General features: G+C 40.5%; 1 protein-coding gene across 1 annotated transcript in view; it reads left to right on the top strand.

Moving 5' to 3' along the window:
- Positions 1 to 1,414: 1,414 nt before the first annotated feature.
- LOC106973306 (60S ribosomal protein L36a-like) overlaps positions 1,415 to 16,835 on the top strand; it is a 64,815-nt gene continuing 49,394 nt past the window's right edge. Inside the window, 1 exon segment of the mRNA XM_053203369.1 lies at positions 1,415 to 1,491. Within this exon segment, the coding sequence (XP_053059344.1) occupies positions 1,415 to 1,491 (77 nt within the window).

The raw sequence follows: 16,835 nt of genomic DNA on the forward strand, positions 1-16,835 counted from the left end.
ACAAAAATCATGAGTTCACTCATATGAGGACTTTAAGAGATAAAACAGATGAACATAAGGGAAGGGAAACAAAAATAATATAAAAACAGGGAGGGGGACAACACAGAAGAAACTCATAAATATGGAGAACAAACTGAGGGTTATTGGCGGGGGGGTTGTGGGAGGGGGGATGGGCTAAATGGGTAAGGGGCACTAAGGAATCTACTCCTGAAATCATTGTTGCACTATATGCTAACTAATTTGGATGTAAATTTAAAAAAATAAAAAAATAAAATTAAAAAAAAATAAAGTTACTCGTAACAGGTAATAATAATATCTATGGTTTATGAAGTTCTTAATCTATATGCCAGCATCATGGTCAGCAGCTCTTCACATGCATTTTCACATGGAATCCTCACAGCGATATATGAAGCGGTCACATTTACTTAGTGCTTTTTGGATGTCAGACAATATTCTAAATGCTTTATATATATATTAATCGAAATTGAATTAGGTACTATTACTACACTTTTGTTTTTTTATTTTTTTTACATAGGAGGACCCTGAGGCACAAAGATGTGCCTCATAGGAGGCACCTGTGCCCACATAGGAGGACCCTGTGCCCACAAAGAACTGGTAAGTGGCAAGGTCAGGGTTAAAAACTCAGGTCTAATTGATCTCATCAGGCTGCAAGTTCTTTAAGAGTAGCAACTGCATAGATTTGTGAACTGTCACATCCTCAGTGCCCAGATCACAGTAAACTCTCATACGTGACGGTTGAATGATTGAAGACACAGCCTAACCCATTATCCTCTATGAAGTACCCGGGCCCTGAGCAAAGAGACTTTCCCCCAAATCAAGTGAAACACAACCAGAAAGCAACAGCACTAGGGAGAGTCGTTCACTCCGTCATCATTCATTCACCAAATGTTATGGAGCACCTACTATGTGCCAGGCCCCAACCTGGGTACAGGTGGCCCTTTCTTTTTCAAGAGAGGAAAGGCTACGGGACTCACCCCAACACCTCCCATATGCAGGCAGGCTTGCCTCCAACTTTCCTCCCCACCCTCTTTGTCCCCCACAGCTAATACAATGGGCCCAGCCACATGGGGAGGGCGGCTTTGACCCCATGCAAACCACTCTAAACCTTGTTTTCCATCAGTCTTAGGCTTGCAGGACCCACTGGGGATAATGACTCAGTGCCGGGGAGAGCATGGGGGCGCATGAAGCAGATCTCAGAGGGAGGGACTGCAAATTGGAGGCATTTTATTGTTTTCTCCTTTTCACTCTGAAAACTTTCCAAAAAGAGAGATCTATTTAAGTGGCTTGCAAAATTCATCTTAAGGTCAGCTCTAATTAAGTTGGGGCCTGGCAGCTGTATGATTTCAGCGTTGTTACACCGCTGCCAACGTTGAGCTAGGTGCTGAGCTTCGCCATGAGCAGTGAGCACCAGGCTGCCTGCACAGTTCTCAGCCTCCCAGGCCCACCTGGCCGCTGGGGAATGTGCAGTGGGTGAGTGCCAGAGAGAAAATCTGTCCTGCACTTTGGAGGAAACAGACAGATGCAGCAGTTCGGACTTTCAGTTTATGGTAAATTTCAGGAAAACATCGTCATCCATTGGGTCACACAGTAGACACTCAAAAGACCTTCTCTTCTCTTTATTTCCATAATAAGAATACGATGTTAGCAACAGAGAATTGAATTGACACAATGCCTGACACATAGCAGGCATTCAGAAAATTTGTGTACAATAATAATAATAAAAAAGGTATGAAACAATGGAGAAAATAAGGAAGCAAAAAAGTCAGCGTCTGGTCCCTTGGTTTTCTATTAATTAATATGACAAAAATGTGGAAATCCTCCCTCTGGGGCTCAGTTGTTTCCTCTACAAAACAAAAAAGATTAGATGAGAGAGGAGTTCCAAAATTCCTTCCTGTTCTTAAGTTTCACAAGTGAAATTTTACATAGAGGCAGTGTTACACAGGAGAAAGAACAGAACGCAAAGCCCAGAGCCCACAGGCAGGCGGGATTTAAGTCCAGACTCTGCCACTGACCGACCAGCCATGAAAGCCTAAGCGTGTTACGCGGCATCTCTGAGCCTCAATTGCTTCATCTGCAAATAGGGATGGTAAAATGTATTTTGTAGGCCTGCAGGACAATAATGAGAGAATAAGTCAGTGCCCAAATTATAGAAGGCTTTAAATAAATGGTAATTAAAAAATAATAAACCTATTTAAAGCCCGTTCTTCTTTGTAGAACAGTGTTATGGCCGTTTGGGGTAGAGCGTGCTAACAGCCCCCATTCCTCGCTGTATCTGTGCTGTTTGGTGTAACTCTGCAGGGCTCTCCCAAACCTTGACTCAGCTAAGTGACTTGCCTGGCCAGTAGGATATTGGCAGAAAGGCTGCAAGCAGAGGTATGAAAAGCATTCAGACTGCCTTTTGTGACTCTGCCATTGTCATAAGAAGGATAGGCCTAAACTAACCCAAAGGTCCTAAGAAAAGGACGGCACATGGAACAGAGCCACCACTAGGCATGACCAGTCAAGGTCAGTCAAATCCCGGTTAACTCAACCCTCAGAAGCTAAATGAATGACTGTTTTGAGCCACTGAATTGTGGAGTGGATTATCATGCTGTAGTTTGATAGCCACAGCTAACTGATGCACCATTGGTTTAAATTTCTTTTTTTGACATTTATTCATTTTTCAGAGACAGAGAGATAGAGTGTGAGCAGGGGAGGGGCAGAGAGATGGGGAGACACACACAGAATCCGAAGAAGGCTCCAGGCTCTGAGCTGTCAGCACAGAGTCCAATGCAGGCCTCGAACTCACAGACCGCAAGATCATGACCCGAGCTGAAGTCGGACACTCAACTGACTGAGCCACCCTTTGGTTTATAACAGAGGACAGGAGATGTAGATTGTTTTATTTTAAAATTGGAGTTCATTAGTAAAATTTGCAAATATATTTACCTTCCCATATATTGGCAAACATTCAGATATACTTCTGGATAAAATTTTAGAAGGAGAAAAAAAATTACTAAAATTATCTTTCTGGTTCAAATGACAACTTTAATGCTGTCTGAAACATTTTAATTTGCTAAATTATGAATGTTTGAAAACTTGCCGTTAGGTCTGAGTATTCAAGCTTTAATTTAAGATTTGGGAACTTTTAGTAGAAAGGGACTTAATACACACAGGTCCAAATCTGATTACTGAGCACGTCTGTATGTTGCTTCATGCCATTGTCCTTTTGTAAAACCTACACATTTTAGTAACAGTTTTATTCACATTAACGAGGCTTTAAAATAACAGTGTCAAAAAGTGACCCCTGGGTCAACAGGACCCTTTGTTTACAAGGTTAGCATAAAGAAGAAATTCACTCTCCACCTTCTGTGTAGGGAAAAACCCCAGTTCTTCCCTGCTGCATCTCTCTCCTTTGAGTCTCCTTGTCTACTCACATGGGACTCACACTTCTGGTCACCAAATGCATGGAGGTTTTTTCCCCCATCACAAGAAATTCTCTGTAACACTAGCTGGGCATCCTACACTGAACTGAATTCTGATACTGTCTACCACGAGACAGTGTCAAATCCCATAAGGTTTAAAGCCAGCTCCACGAGACTGCCCCCCACCCACTTCAGATACCATTGGATCAAAAGTCCCAATGATCCCCTCCTTGGGTTCCATTAACTTGCCAGAGTAGCTCACAGAACTCAGAGAAACATTTACTTACATTTACCAGTTTATTATAAAAGGATACAGATGACCATACAGATGGAAGAGACTCACAGGGCAAGGCATGGGGCTACCATGCCCTCTTTGAGCTTGCTACTCCCCCAGCATGGCTACCTTTTTACCAACCTGGACACTCCCTGAACCCCATACTTCTAGGACTTTCACGGAGGCTTTGTCCCATAAGCATATCCATCCATTAATTCCATTTTCAGCCCTTCTCCCCTCACTGGAGGATGGAAGGGTGAGACTAAAACTTCCAAGCTTCTCATCATGGCCTGGCCTTTCTGGTGACTAGCCCTCATCCAGGTGTCATCCAGGAGTCCACAGCCCACCCAGAGTCCCCTCCTTAGAACAAAAGACACCCCCCCCAAACCTTTGTCAGTTCATGAGCTCTGTGTCAGGAACTGGGGCACAGACCAATATATATTTTCTATCATTTCACAGTTAGACACATCTCTTAGAAGGAAGGACACTGGAAGAAACCAATCACCTCCAAACCAGTATAATCATTTGTTAAATAAATTAGTGTGCTAGTCTATAAAACAAGAAGCCACATTCTTCTGGCAGGACTGAAAGTAGCTGGTAAGCTTCTTCAGGGCAGGGACAAGGGCAAAAATGCACAACGCAGCCATAGAGTTACTTGATTAGCAGAAGATGAATGCTCTTGTCGGGAACGGCAAGTTAGAACCTGCTCCTCGTTCCTTAGGACCCAGACCAAATGTTACTCCACCAGGAAGAATGTATTCCTTTCTCATCTGAGTTCTCCTGGGACCTGTCAGGCCTGTTTCTTTCCATGTCTGATTCTGCCACTAGGCTTTAAACTCCTCAAAGACATGAGGCACACCACACTTATCTCTGGTCTCTAATGCCTGGCAAGATGCCTTATGCATAAAATAAGCTTAATATACTATTGTTAAGTGAATGGATGATAATACTGGCCCGATTCAGAAATGAGGAAGCTGAGAGTCAGAGAGATGAACTAATTTTCTGGAAACCACACAGCTGGACAAAGCTGGCAATTAAATTTGAGCCCAGCTCTGGGTGAATCCAGTCTATTCTACAGCACCCTTGAATCAGGATTCCCATGGCAATAAAAAAAATAGTGTATGTAAAGTATGCAGCACAGTAACAGATGCTGAATAAATGTTACTTACCTTTTTCATGTTTTATTCTGGTGCCGGGAATCCCACCATTGGAGATTTACCTCTCTTCTCCTACATTCCTTTTGTCTTACAAGTTAGAAATTTATTATTGGTTAAGGGAGATGAAAAACAACCCGGATATCTTAATGTATGGCAAGGAATATCAATTGGACTATTATAGAGTCATTAATAACTATGTATGGAAGAGTTTAAAACAACAGGGAAATGCATTCAACAATGACACTGGTTTTTTTTTTTTAAACAGCAAACTATTTTTTTAATACATGCAGTTTATTTGCAGTGCGATCACAATGCCTTCAAAAAATAGTTATTGAGAAACGATACAAAGGACATGTTAGAAGGGGGTTGGCAGTATTTATTTTTAGATGTTAAGAACAAGGATGACTTTTGCCATCCTTCTGTCTTCCTGAAATTTTCAAGTTTCAAAAAAAATGAACATGGCTCACTTTGATGCACTCACTGAAAGGTTTTCACCATGGCCAGCCTGCCTTTTTTGTTTACCAACCTACTTTGGGAGATGGACCACTGTCACCATTTTGTTCCTACTTTTTCAATGATCCTAAACCTTATCATGACATCTGTACTCCCGTATTACACTTAGTTGTTTCATACTGACCTTCTCTGCTGCCTATGAGTTTATTAAGAGCTGGGATTGTCTGACTTCTCTGCAGAATTCCAGCACTTGGGTAGTCTGCAGTCCCCTAGTAGACTCATACATTTTTGTTAAATGGATGGTAATTCTCATGACTGAATTAATAGTTTGCACCGTGACCTTCCCGAAAAGGATGATAAGCCAATGTTTATATTTGTAGGTGTATATTTCAATAGCATCAGAGCTTACAAACACCGTACTTCATGTTTTCATGTGTCTTGCTTATATTTTGCACATTCACAAACTAAAAAATAAAACTAAAAATGCAGATGAGCTTTTTTTTCTCCCACATTGCCTTTTCTAAGTAATGATGAACAGTGTTCAACATGCATGCTTTTCTAACATGAAATCTGTAAATTCTCTGAACACAGGCAAAATGTATGGAAATTATATCAAATCCAATTTAAGTGTGTTTTCTTAAACTTAGGGTGTATGATATTTAGTTTCATGAGCAGAACAAATAATACAATTAGTGTTTATTCTTTGACTACTCTTTTAGTAAACAACTCAGTTAAGAAAACGCACGCAACACAAAAACACAGTGCTTCTTGGTCCTTGCTCCAAGTTTCATATGTTACACAAAGACAGACCAACCTTAAACCTTTTGATAAATATGATGCTTGTGGTAACTGCAGCATTCACTTCGTATCCCATTTCTCCAAGTTCCTGTCAGCCAGATGTCACTTGCAATGCAAACACTAGAAAAATATGAAATAATAATTTCATACATCATCTATGTGTGCATGAGCTGGTCAAACATTCAATACAAATTCAAACTGCTACTACACGCAGAGCAAATATCATCCAAATAATATTTAAAATGATTGAAAGGCTTTTGATTTGGAAGTGTATTCTCTTAAGCTAAGTGGTCCCCAAGACCATCTAGAAAATTCAATTGTTTCATTTTTAAAATGTTTTCTGCCCAAAATTATATCAAACCCTAATGTCTCAATAGAAACACATGGGATTGGATTGCTGACTGGGCGCCTGATGTCAAAGGAAAATCTAATTTCACAATGGCATTTCCTCATACTGTCTCACCAAAATACAAAATGGATAAAATTTTAATGGATAATTTTCAGAAGCAGAACGTTAGCCATTGGGAAAATATGGAGGGGAACTTAGCATTGAGCATAGAAGAAGCTCAAGGAAGAAATGGAGTATAAATACAGATATACAATACTATATAAAAAGCATTCTTAAAAGCTTTTTCTTATCAAAAACAGAACTTCAACTTTAAAAAGCACCTTACTAACAAAATATAAGCTTTTTCTATGTCCACTTCTAAGTTTCTCTGCCCGAATCTTTTCTATTTTGTAAAATGATATGGGGAAAAGGAATCACACCATAAGCTATACTATTAGATATACATTTGCACAGTGTTGATTTCTATTTTTGATGTTAGCTACAAAAACGGTCCTGTGTACCCCTGGCTTCAATTAAGAGATAAGAGTGAATGGTATTAGCCTCAGCCCTGCTTCTTTTCACTAAGGCCCTAAAAAGCATCTCTTTTTGTTTGCTGTTCAGTGGTGAATTTTCCTGCCTGTCTGAAGGGAAGAAGGTTCAGCTCCCTCTGTTTCAAGGAGGGGACTCCATGACTATATGAAAAGCAGGGTTCAGAGCAGACAGACCTTCATATTAGCTGTATGAACTTCAGCATGTCCCCTATGTCCTCGAGCTTCAGTATTCTCATCTCTAAGCTAGAGATAGACATTGTCATCTTACTGTTTGCTTGCGATGTTTAGCAATAATACTTATAAAAGTATTTGACATGGTGCTTGATACAAAGGAGGTCCTCAAGGGTTATTTTATGAAGATTCTAATGTCTTTGAGCTGCTAATACTTGCTATCTTGGATTCTGCGTGCTTTTGAGTCTTTCTTGATCATCTTCTTCACTCAGGCTGACAACGATAGGCAGGTTTCACATTAAGTGCTGAAGGAGGGAAGGGGCAGACTCCACGCTGGACGGATTTGCCACAGTCGTCCTGGTCATCAGTGAAGCAAGCCATGGTGCAGCCACACCACTGGCAAACCCTGAATGTCACTATATAACCTGGAGCCGTGGACCAAAGGCATTGAGGAGACGATGAAGATGTAGCTGCTGATCTCCTACAAGGGGGGAATCTTGCTCCTTGGGGGTGACTGAGGATGTTCATCAATTTTCCTCAGTCAGCAACATGCACCCCAGACTTTCTACGGAGGAGCTCTCCATTAGTGCTAGATTTTAACACAAATGTTAAATTCTGTAACACCAATGTACCTGTTTAAAAACTTGAAGCTGACTTGTAACACATTTGGCATTTCTCTCCCTCTTAGTTTCTTGACTACATTATACTTTCCTGTGACAGCAGGCCCTGGGTCTTTAATTATCTTGGTCATGCATCCCTTCTTCTCTCCAGTTCTAACACAAGGTTTGGGGCCAGGTAGACCATTAATAAATACCTAGTATTTAAAACTGAAGTTAGTGGGGGTGCCTGGGTGGCTCAGTCCTCTAAGTGTCCGACTTCAGCTCAGGTCATGATCTCGTGGTTCATGAGCTCAAGCCACACGTCGGGCTCTGTGCTGACAGCTTAGGGCCTGGAGCCTGCTTCACATTCTGCATCTCCCTCTCTCTCTCTGTCCCTCCCCTGCTCTTGCTCTTTCTCTGTCTCAAAAATAAACATTACAAAAAAATTGAAAAAATAAAAAATAAAATTGAAGTTAGCTCTCTTGAGGCAGCTTATTTAACTGAATAAAAACTGACCCTATTTATAATCTAGGATGAGGAGACTGTATGGTCTAGCTGCTGACACTAAATCTATAGGATTTAGAATCAAACAAAACCAGATTGGTATTCCATCTCAGCCATTATTTACCATCTTGGGAAAATTTCTTGATGTTTTCAAGTCTCAGTTCTCTCGATTATAAGATAGAAATAATAATTCTTACTTCTTAACATCACTATAAATAGGGTTGCCAGTAAAACACAAGACCTCCTTTTAAATATGAATTTTAGATAACTTTTTTTTTTACTATAAGTATATCCAAATATTGTATGGGACATACTTATACTGAGAAATATTTGCTGCTTATCTAAAATTCAAATTTAACTGGATGTTAACTAGATTTAATTTGCTAACTATGGCAACCCTAATTGTAAAGACTAAATGAAACAATACATTATAAAGCTACTAGCTCCATGCCCATTGGATAGTGGGTGTTCATTAAGTGTTATCTCACTTTCTTCTTCTCTCATGGGGCTGTTGTATGATTAAACGCCTGGTACACAGTACCAATTCAATAGCTTTTAGTGAGTTTTTCCTCTCTAGGCTCAGCCTCAGAAGAATGTACTCTGTGCTAACAAGGGAGGAAAAGCCTCACCTACTCGCAGTGTTTGTCTCTGGATGGCCTTCCTTCTCCGTTCTCCTTCCCAGGGCCTGTTTGCAGCATGGCCCCCGAGGGTGCAGAGTGGCCTTGTTAAAAGGCCAAAGCCAAAGGGACAGAGCTTTTAACATAGATCCCCCTCAACTCATGGCAAATTGATGTTTGAAGATTTGAATTTACTTTGGAAGCAGATGTTAGAAATTCTTAACTTGTGAGCCCTCTAAAGAGTGCCAAAACAGAATTGCAAAGGGTGTGATTTACAAAAACACAGAGGTACAATAACCTGTCCAGCGAAAGCCTATCACCTAAATTGTGTTATAAAGGCATTGCTAACAGCTCTAAAAAAACTCTTCCTTTTTTCTATACACCATCCCCCACCCACAAGTCAGCTTGTCCAGACACTGGTCTTCATTGGGCAGAAAAACGTTCTTCTGCAGCTATTGCCAGATGCCCTCATGGAGCAGCTAGACATGAACGGGGCTGTCCACAAAAGATACAGGTTTTTGAGGACGCCTCTTTTTTCCCTACAATTCAGTGTTGTTTCTCTCTGACAAGCCAGAGATAGTGCATAGGATATGATTCAATGGAAAGTCTTTGTACAAGAAAATGGTTCTTTCAACATGGCCTATCTGTGGATCAGTACATTTGGAGTCTGCCTGACCCACGTTCCCAGACCCGCAGCTGGCTCCACAGAAGCTCCATTCTGCCCCAGTTCTGGGAATGGAATACCCTATGTCTGGAAAATAGAGCCAAAAATCTACGAATATTTCTAGATTACACATCAGATCTTTCCACAGGAATCCAGGCTCTGGCTGACAACAGAAAGCAGGTACTGTCCACTTCCTTCAGCTCACATTCTCATGTAAACAGGCGGCCACCTTACTCAGCACCAGCTGCAGCTTCTGGGTGGTCCCGCTAAGAAGTTCCCAGTGGATTGCAGTGCAAGCTTGTAGGCTGGTGGTCACACAGCTCTAGCAAGCATTTGTGGGAGGCTGCAAAGGCATGTATGCTCTCCATGCTCCGGTCTTGGGTGGACAATCAAAGTAAAAACTACCTTCCCAGAGAAGGTCTGTTCTCCAAAACTAAGGGGAAAAAAAAAAACCAACAAAACAAAACTGAACAAGACAAAACCATAGAGGCAAAGAGTGGGCAGATTTTCTGGCAGGCAATTCTTGATATGAAAATTTGGGAGTTCTGCTTCCCCCTTCCTCTTGGGCATATAGAAATAGAGTCTTCATAAATGCATGCTAATGGATCAGTATTATTGCATACTAATGAACGATATTATAAGACTTTCCAGAATCTCTCCTCAGGAAGGTAGAACAAGCGAGTGTCTGGGTTCCCACTGATTAGCTGTTTAACAAGTTACTTAACCTCTCTGTTGTGAGAATATAAAGAAATTAATACATGGATAGGTTTTGAATACTACCTGCCTGGCATTTAATAAGCTGTAAGCAAGTATTAACTATTATCAATATAATTAAAATGTCTTTAACAATTATGCTCTATTTTTGTAGAGTGCTTTATAGTTATAAAGTACTTTCATCTCTTTTTTGGTGAATCTGAAGCCAAGATGAGGTGGAAACTGAGAAATCTACATTTTTCATAATTGGAGAAAGGATAAATAGGAGTAATCAGATGGTGGTATAATACTATTCCAGGCAGAAGTGGTGGTATGACTTAATAGGTGGCAAAGACAAATTCTATAAAGAAGATATTGAGATGGTTGTTGGGTTGGAACCAAGAACCCAACAGAAGCATAGTGGAAACACAGGCAGTGTTCAGGGGTGCAGACAGCAAATGTATAGAAATGGCTGGAAGGTGCAAGAAATGTTTATAAGAAGCTTAGAAATAAAAATCAGGAGATTAAATAGTATTCAGGACACAATTAAGATCACAAGTAGCTATTTAGCACTTTTAGAAAAATTTGAATGCTCTGGTCCTACACCTTACCCCAAGTCAATCATAGATGAGGATTTAAGAGTTGAATATATAAAAAATGAAAAAGCATAAAGCAGAAGAAAAGAAAAAATGAGAATTTACCAAGCATGGGAGGGGGGTGGGTTTAATTTTCCAAGCTTAGAATCAATAGAACAGATGTTTTTGAGTGTTCGTTCACACTTTCATTTTGGTACTCACGATTCCCCCAAATCAGGGAAATCAATTTCAGGGCACACAGGTAGCACTTCCAGTAGAAGCTCTTTGCTTCTCTTGGTTTCATCTTTTTATCAGGACTCTCAGTGAGGTACTACATAATCTGTAGTGCCCTGTGATGAATGAAAATGTAGAAATCCTTGCTCAAAGAACAGGAAACAAGTGCCATTAGACATAGTAAATTATAAAACTTTTTTTCCCTTTCTTCTGTTGTCTCTCTCTTGAACTGCCATGATGGTTTTTATTTGCTATTTAATGTCCCTCTAAGTAAATAAAATTGAAATTTTAAATTATTAGCCTGAATTTTACTGTTTATACTGTGCAATGACAGTTTTAAATATAAAGCATTTAAATTATATGCAGATTTACTGAAATTGCACAATTTTTATTTTGTGGTAGTTTGTACACACATAGGTATTTTGTTATCAAACCAATGGCAATGCTGCATAAAACGAACTCAACTGTTTTTATTGTACTTCTTGATACACACACATTCTACCAACTGCTACTTTCAGTACTGATGAATAAGGAAGGACTGACAGGAAAATGAACCATAGGTCATCCTATCATTTCCTTTCTTTCCGTGTCATCACTTCCAGCACAGTGCTTGGATCCGCAAGCCCGTGCTCATTGGACACTAAATTCTGCATGTGAGCAGGGCAATGAGGAAAGATGGACGTGCATGTTGCACATCTACTCTCTCCCCACGCACATGATCCACTGGCCCTCAGGACTTCCCTTACAAAACACAAATTCAAAGATTAAATTATGAAGAATTTTGAGATAGAGGCAGCAGAGAATTAAACCAAGTGTGAAGTCCCGGGAGACTGCACAGGTCACACACCCATGAAGCCAACCATGTCTCTAGGTAAAATTTTACTTTGTTTCAGTTCCAGTCATTATACTGTCTTGGGAACGCCTTCAGTGCTAATGTCCAAACAAGTGTTATGTGGTAGTGTCTATCCTTTAAAAGTGTACAGGTGTCTCACTTAGATTCATCATTAAGTCCCTAGGGGAAAAATAACTATATTTTATAACATTTTGCATCGTCCATGAATCAGAAGGTCCTGTGTTGTGGACCAATCAGGTGCTTGTTGTGGGTGGTGATGGTGGGGAGCACCCTACATGATGTGGCTCATGGAATTCCTGAGGCTATGAATTAGTAATATTTGTTATTCTACTCTTGCTTGCTAAATCCCTTATTATCAACAAACAAAGGAGTAAGATGCTCATGCTATTGCTTCTCATGTCCCTTGTAACCTATCATATCCTGAAGAACTGCCAGAAATTCACTTTCTGGTTCTTTCTTAGTCCCTGAATACTAGCATAGGAAAATGGTGATGGTAAGTGTGCAGGTAGCTATACTATCTCAGTCCAAAGACCTATAGGGTATTTCTAGCACCTCCAAGAATAATCACCATGGAGAAGCAGTAGATGGCATCCATGGCAAGGATCCTGGACACTGAAATCTTCGTATAAGATACAAATCTTATATGTACAAATACTTAACCATCACCAGAAAACCGGAGAGGTGACACAATGACGTTAGAATATACAGGCAAGGGCCAGCTCACCGTGGCAAAAAAGATTCTGAATTGAGGCAAAAATGTTTTGACACATTACCCACCTCCATGCCTTCAAACCTGGGGACTGTGACAAGCTCTTTAGTAACCAAGAAAAATGGTACTGGGGAATGGTTCTTGGGGTATAAGTTAATTACATCTCTAGTAGTTTCCCAGAGTAATCCAAAAAGGAGAGAGTCCAGTTGATTTTCAAGTTGTATCTTAGAACCTAGAATCTATGTAGTAATGAGGGAAAAAGCCAGGGAAGCCAAAACGTCTCCCTGGACCAAGGGGATGAGCACAGGACCAGAGAAAGAAAACCAGCCCGGAAGATTATAATCCAGGTGTGTTCCACATTAGGGCAGACAGCCCATGGGATGACATGGGGCAGATGGTTTAAACAACTGCTGCTGGAGGAGAGCTGGTTCAGTGAATTTAAAGGCACTGAGTCTGGTGGCCTAGACACACGACCAAGGATAGGATCGCTGTCCTTTTGCTGAGATAGCAGACCTCATGGGATAGGCAGCATTTATTTAGGGAAGGAAAGAAAAAAAAAAAAGTCAGGGAATGCTAACCCTGTACTTAATCATCAAGAATATCAAAGGAGGAAATCCAAGCTAAGAGAGAATGTAAAAAATCTCTTCAATGAGGCAAAATAATGAAAGTAAATCTGGAAAAAGAAAAGGAAGGGCTGTAGGAAGGAAGGAACAAAAGAAGGAAAAGAAGGAGAGAAAGTGATTGTATTTGTGAAAGTCCCTTGCCTTGCATAAGGCCTGATGCATAATAGTAATTGTATTTCAAGTCCGCCGAATATTAGGGAAATTAGAGAGGAAGAAAATAAGCTGTGATTTAGTTTAGACCAGTGCAATTTTTCTCTTCAACCCCTGGCTGTTAAAAATGTCATAATTTACCCCATGATGAGAAACTCAAAAGATAAACACTTAATTGAAATAGGCTGACACGTTTCCTAAGGGTACTCATTTTAGGACTAGGAAGAAGGGAAAGAAGGAAAGATGGAGAATGAAGGAGAGGAGAATTGATAGCTCACTAATCTATTTCCAATCAAAAATAGCTTGAGTTGCTCAGAGGGCGGCCTCTGTGGAATGGTTGGCAAACAAAACAGAGAGAAGTTGACTTGCTCTAATCCATAGAGAGGCAGCCAGCTCTGAAAGGCCAACTAACACAGGTAAGAAAGATCTTCTTAGTAAAGCATCTCTGAGGGGCCATGGTTTCTGTGTTCATCAAGAATCCCCGAAAACCTGGAAATTTGGAGGTAGTCAGAATTGATTTCATCCTTTTTACTATAAATCTCATTTCTGAAAATGATTAACAGAGGCAGAGACATAAATGGTAAAGTCTCGATCAGGGGAAATACTGTCAGCGTATCATCTAGATAGATTAGAAAATGAACACTCAGGTTTCTGTGAAGGAAAACTAATGACATTAAGTCAAGATGAAATAGAAAGGAGCGTCACACAGGCTCAAAAATCATAAACCATGAGCTCGCCCTGACAGAAGACCCTCAGCAACTTTCTGAACTGGAAAATTATCAGGAGTTTGGTCTGAGAGTGTTATCTCAGGCCTCATTTAGAGGCTCCGGCTTGTTTGGGCTTGTTCTGAAGTTCTGGGAATGGCTTTGCCAAGGTTCTGACATTTGTATAAGAGTGAGGTCCTTCCGCCTACAACATTCAGTGCAATCAACTGCATATGCTCAGAAACAAGACAGTGAGGGTTTGGCTCGCTAAAACAATAAATAAGCATTTAAGATACTTCCATACTGTGCCACCATCTGATTTCTGAGGTGTCACAATTCTGCAGCCTTTCAGAAAAAAGGCAGAGAAATCGGTGGTGGCTGGGACCAACGTCCTTTGTTTAAAGTAAGATCAAATAGTGAAGCGAGTATATAAATTCCTGCCAAATAAAGCTAAAGCAGGCCTTCTGCTCTGCTTGGTAGTGGGAACAAGCCTGTACATCTGCTTCACATGTGGTGTATCACTTGATTACTTAAACTATGTCTCCACTGGAAACACACACACACACACACACACACACACACACACACACACACACACACATTCTAGCCTCCATTTTTTACAATAAGCCAAGTAGAATCAACTCAAATCTAAATATCAGTTTGCTGCAGTTTCTCCCGGGTTTGACAGAATAATATTGTGTTCTCATGAAGTATCTTGAAGTTGACTCACTCTCTTTTAGCTCTTTCAGTGACACACAGTGATCAACCAGAAATTGTTCCCATTGTCTTGAACTTGGGGAATCCCTGCAACTAACTTGCAAGTCTTTCTTATGCAGAGAGCACTGGGGTTCCTGACATTTGATGTGAAGGCACTGACCCCATGGCCAGGCCAGGAATAACACACTGCTCATTCTTCAGAGAAACAGTTCTATGAATCTAAAATTCAAGGCAAATCTTTTCTCAACTTCAGACTTGGAAAGGCTTTGTGAAAAGTATTTCCCCAATCTCCCCGACCCGTTTTTTATGGCTACAACACTGGAAAACAAAAATGTGCTGCTCTTCATCTCAAATTTTCAAAATATGCAATATGCAATAAATGGATGGGGAGTTAGGTGGGTAGATAGATACTTGCTGTTCAATTCTGATGTTTCTGACTTAAAATTTTAAGGTCATTGTCTCCCTTCTGACACCTTTTACTACATCAACATCCCATTATATCATTATAGACTCAAGAAGCAACTGCACTTTTACATTCCGCAGGATAATGACTCTTTTGTATTTCAGTTTTTATCATAATATAAATCTTGAATTGCAATTTGCATATCTTTTGTTTAGAAAAAGAGACCCCTATTTAAGACTTTGTCATTTTAATACATAGGCTTTAAAGTGGCTTTTTTTTTTAAGAAATGCACCAAAATATTCCAATTTATTCTTCAGCTGAATTACTGAATCTGATTCTACCTTGGCTGCATCAATAAATTAGCAAACATCCTGAACAATACATTTCCAACAACAATGGCTCAACTGCTTAGTCCTCTGTGCCTTTAGGTTCACTGCCTGTTAGAATTCCAATCACAAATTTGCAATGGCAATTTGGCAATTTGGACTGGACGTCAGTCTGATTACACACACACACACACACACACACACACACACACACACGTATATATACATTTGTTCATTTATTTATTCTATATGAAGATTATACTATGTATGTATACTCACATACACATAGGTTTATTTATTTCATATAAAGAGTACACTGTCTGCTCATCAGCTCTTTTATTCTTTATTTCTTTATGCCTTTGATTCTTTCATGTGGTAAAACTATATGTAAGTAGCTTGGGAAGTTTGTCTCCATGGCAGACCTTGGGCAGAGCTGGGAGAGCCTTTAAGGGCACGAACAGCATCCTGCCTGCCTCTGCAGCGCACGAAGGGAGCAGGTAAAGCGTGCACGTATCTAGCATCTCCAGTGCCCACTGCAGTTCCTGGCACAGAGGGTGCTTACTAAATATGTGTTGAATAAACAAATGAATGAAAGAAGGAAATGGACCCTCAGACTGGACTTTTCCCTTTCTACCTCTTTCGTCAAATTAGAGAGCTGCCTGAGTAGCTTTCGCTCTCGGGGACTGACCAACATCTGCCCATTTTTCCTGTGTAGCCCCCACCACTGTTCAATGTGCTTTATTTCGCTTTTGCCCATTCCATCCTAGAAGGCTCTGACGAGGCCAAGGGATGAGACCATTGTGGACAAGTTCTCTTTCTGCAACAAAGCAAACCCAAGGTCTTAAAAAAACAAAACATTTTAACCTTCTACTTTCCAATGGCCTGATGACATAGGGGAACTGACTGCTTAGGTTAAATGAACATCAGCCAGCTGTAAAAGACGTGTCAGTGGAGTATGGAGGGCTCCGCGTGGGGACTGGGAAGCCACAGCAAAATGGAGTTCAAATCTCACCTCTTCTGTTTACTATTAGTTTCAACTGTGGCAAATTATTTCATTTCTCTCAGCCTCAATTTCCTTATTTGTAAAGTGGGAATGACGGTCTCTGCCTGCCAGGACTGTCGTGAATGGGACAGTGAACATGTCTAGTTAGCCCATGTTATGTCTGTACCGTGTATTCACTTCCCTTATTTCCATACCGTCCTTCCCTCTCCCCCAACCCCACTATTTCAAATTATTTCTTTTCTTCCTGGAAAAAAATGGAAAATTCAAATGTCTTCCAATATGGCCACAATGAGGTAGAGGAGCC

Source organism: Acinonyx jubatus, chromosome C1 (assembly GCF_027475565.1).
Source record: "Acinonyx jubatus isolate Ajub_Pintada_27869175 chromosome C1, VMU_Ajub_asm_v1.0, whole genome shotgun sequence".
Taxonomy (NCBI): Eukaryota; Metazoa; Chordata; class Mammalia; order Carnivora; family Felidae; genus Acinonyx; species Acinonyx jubatus.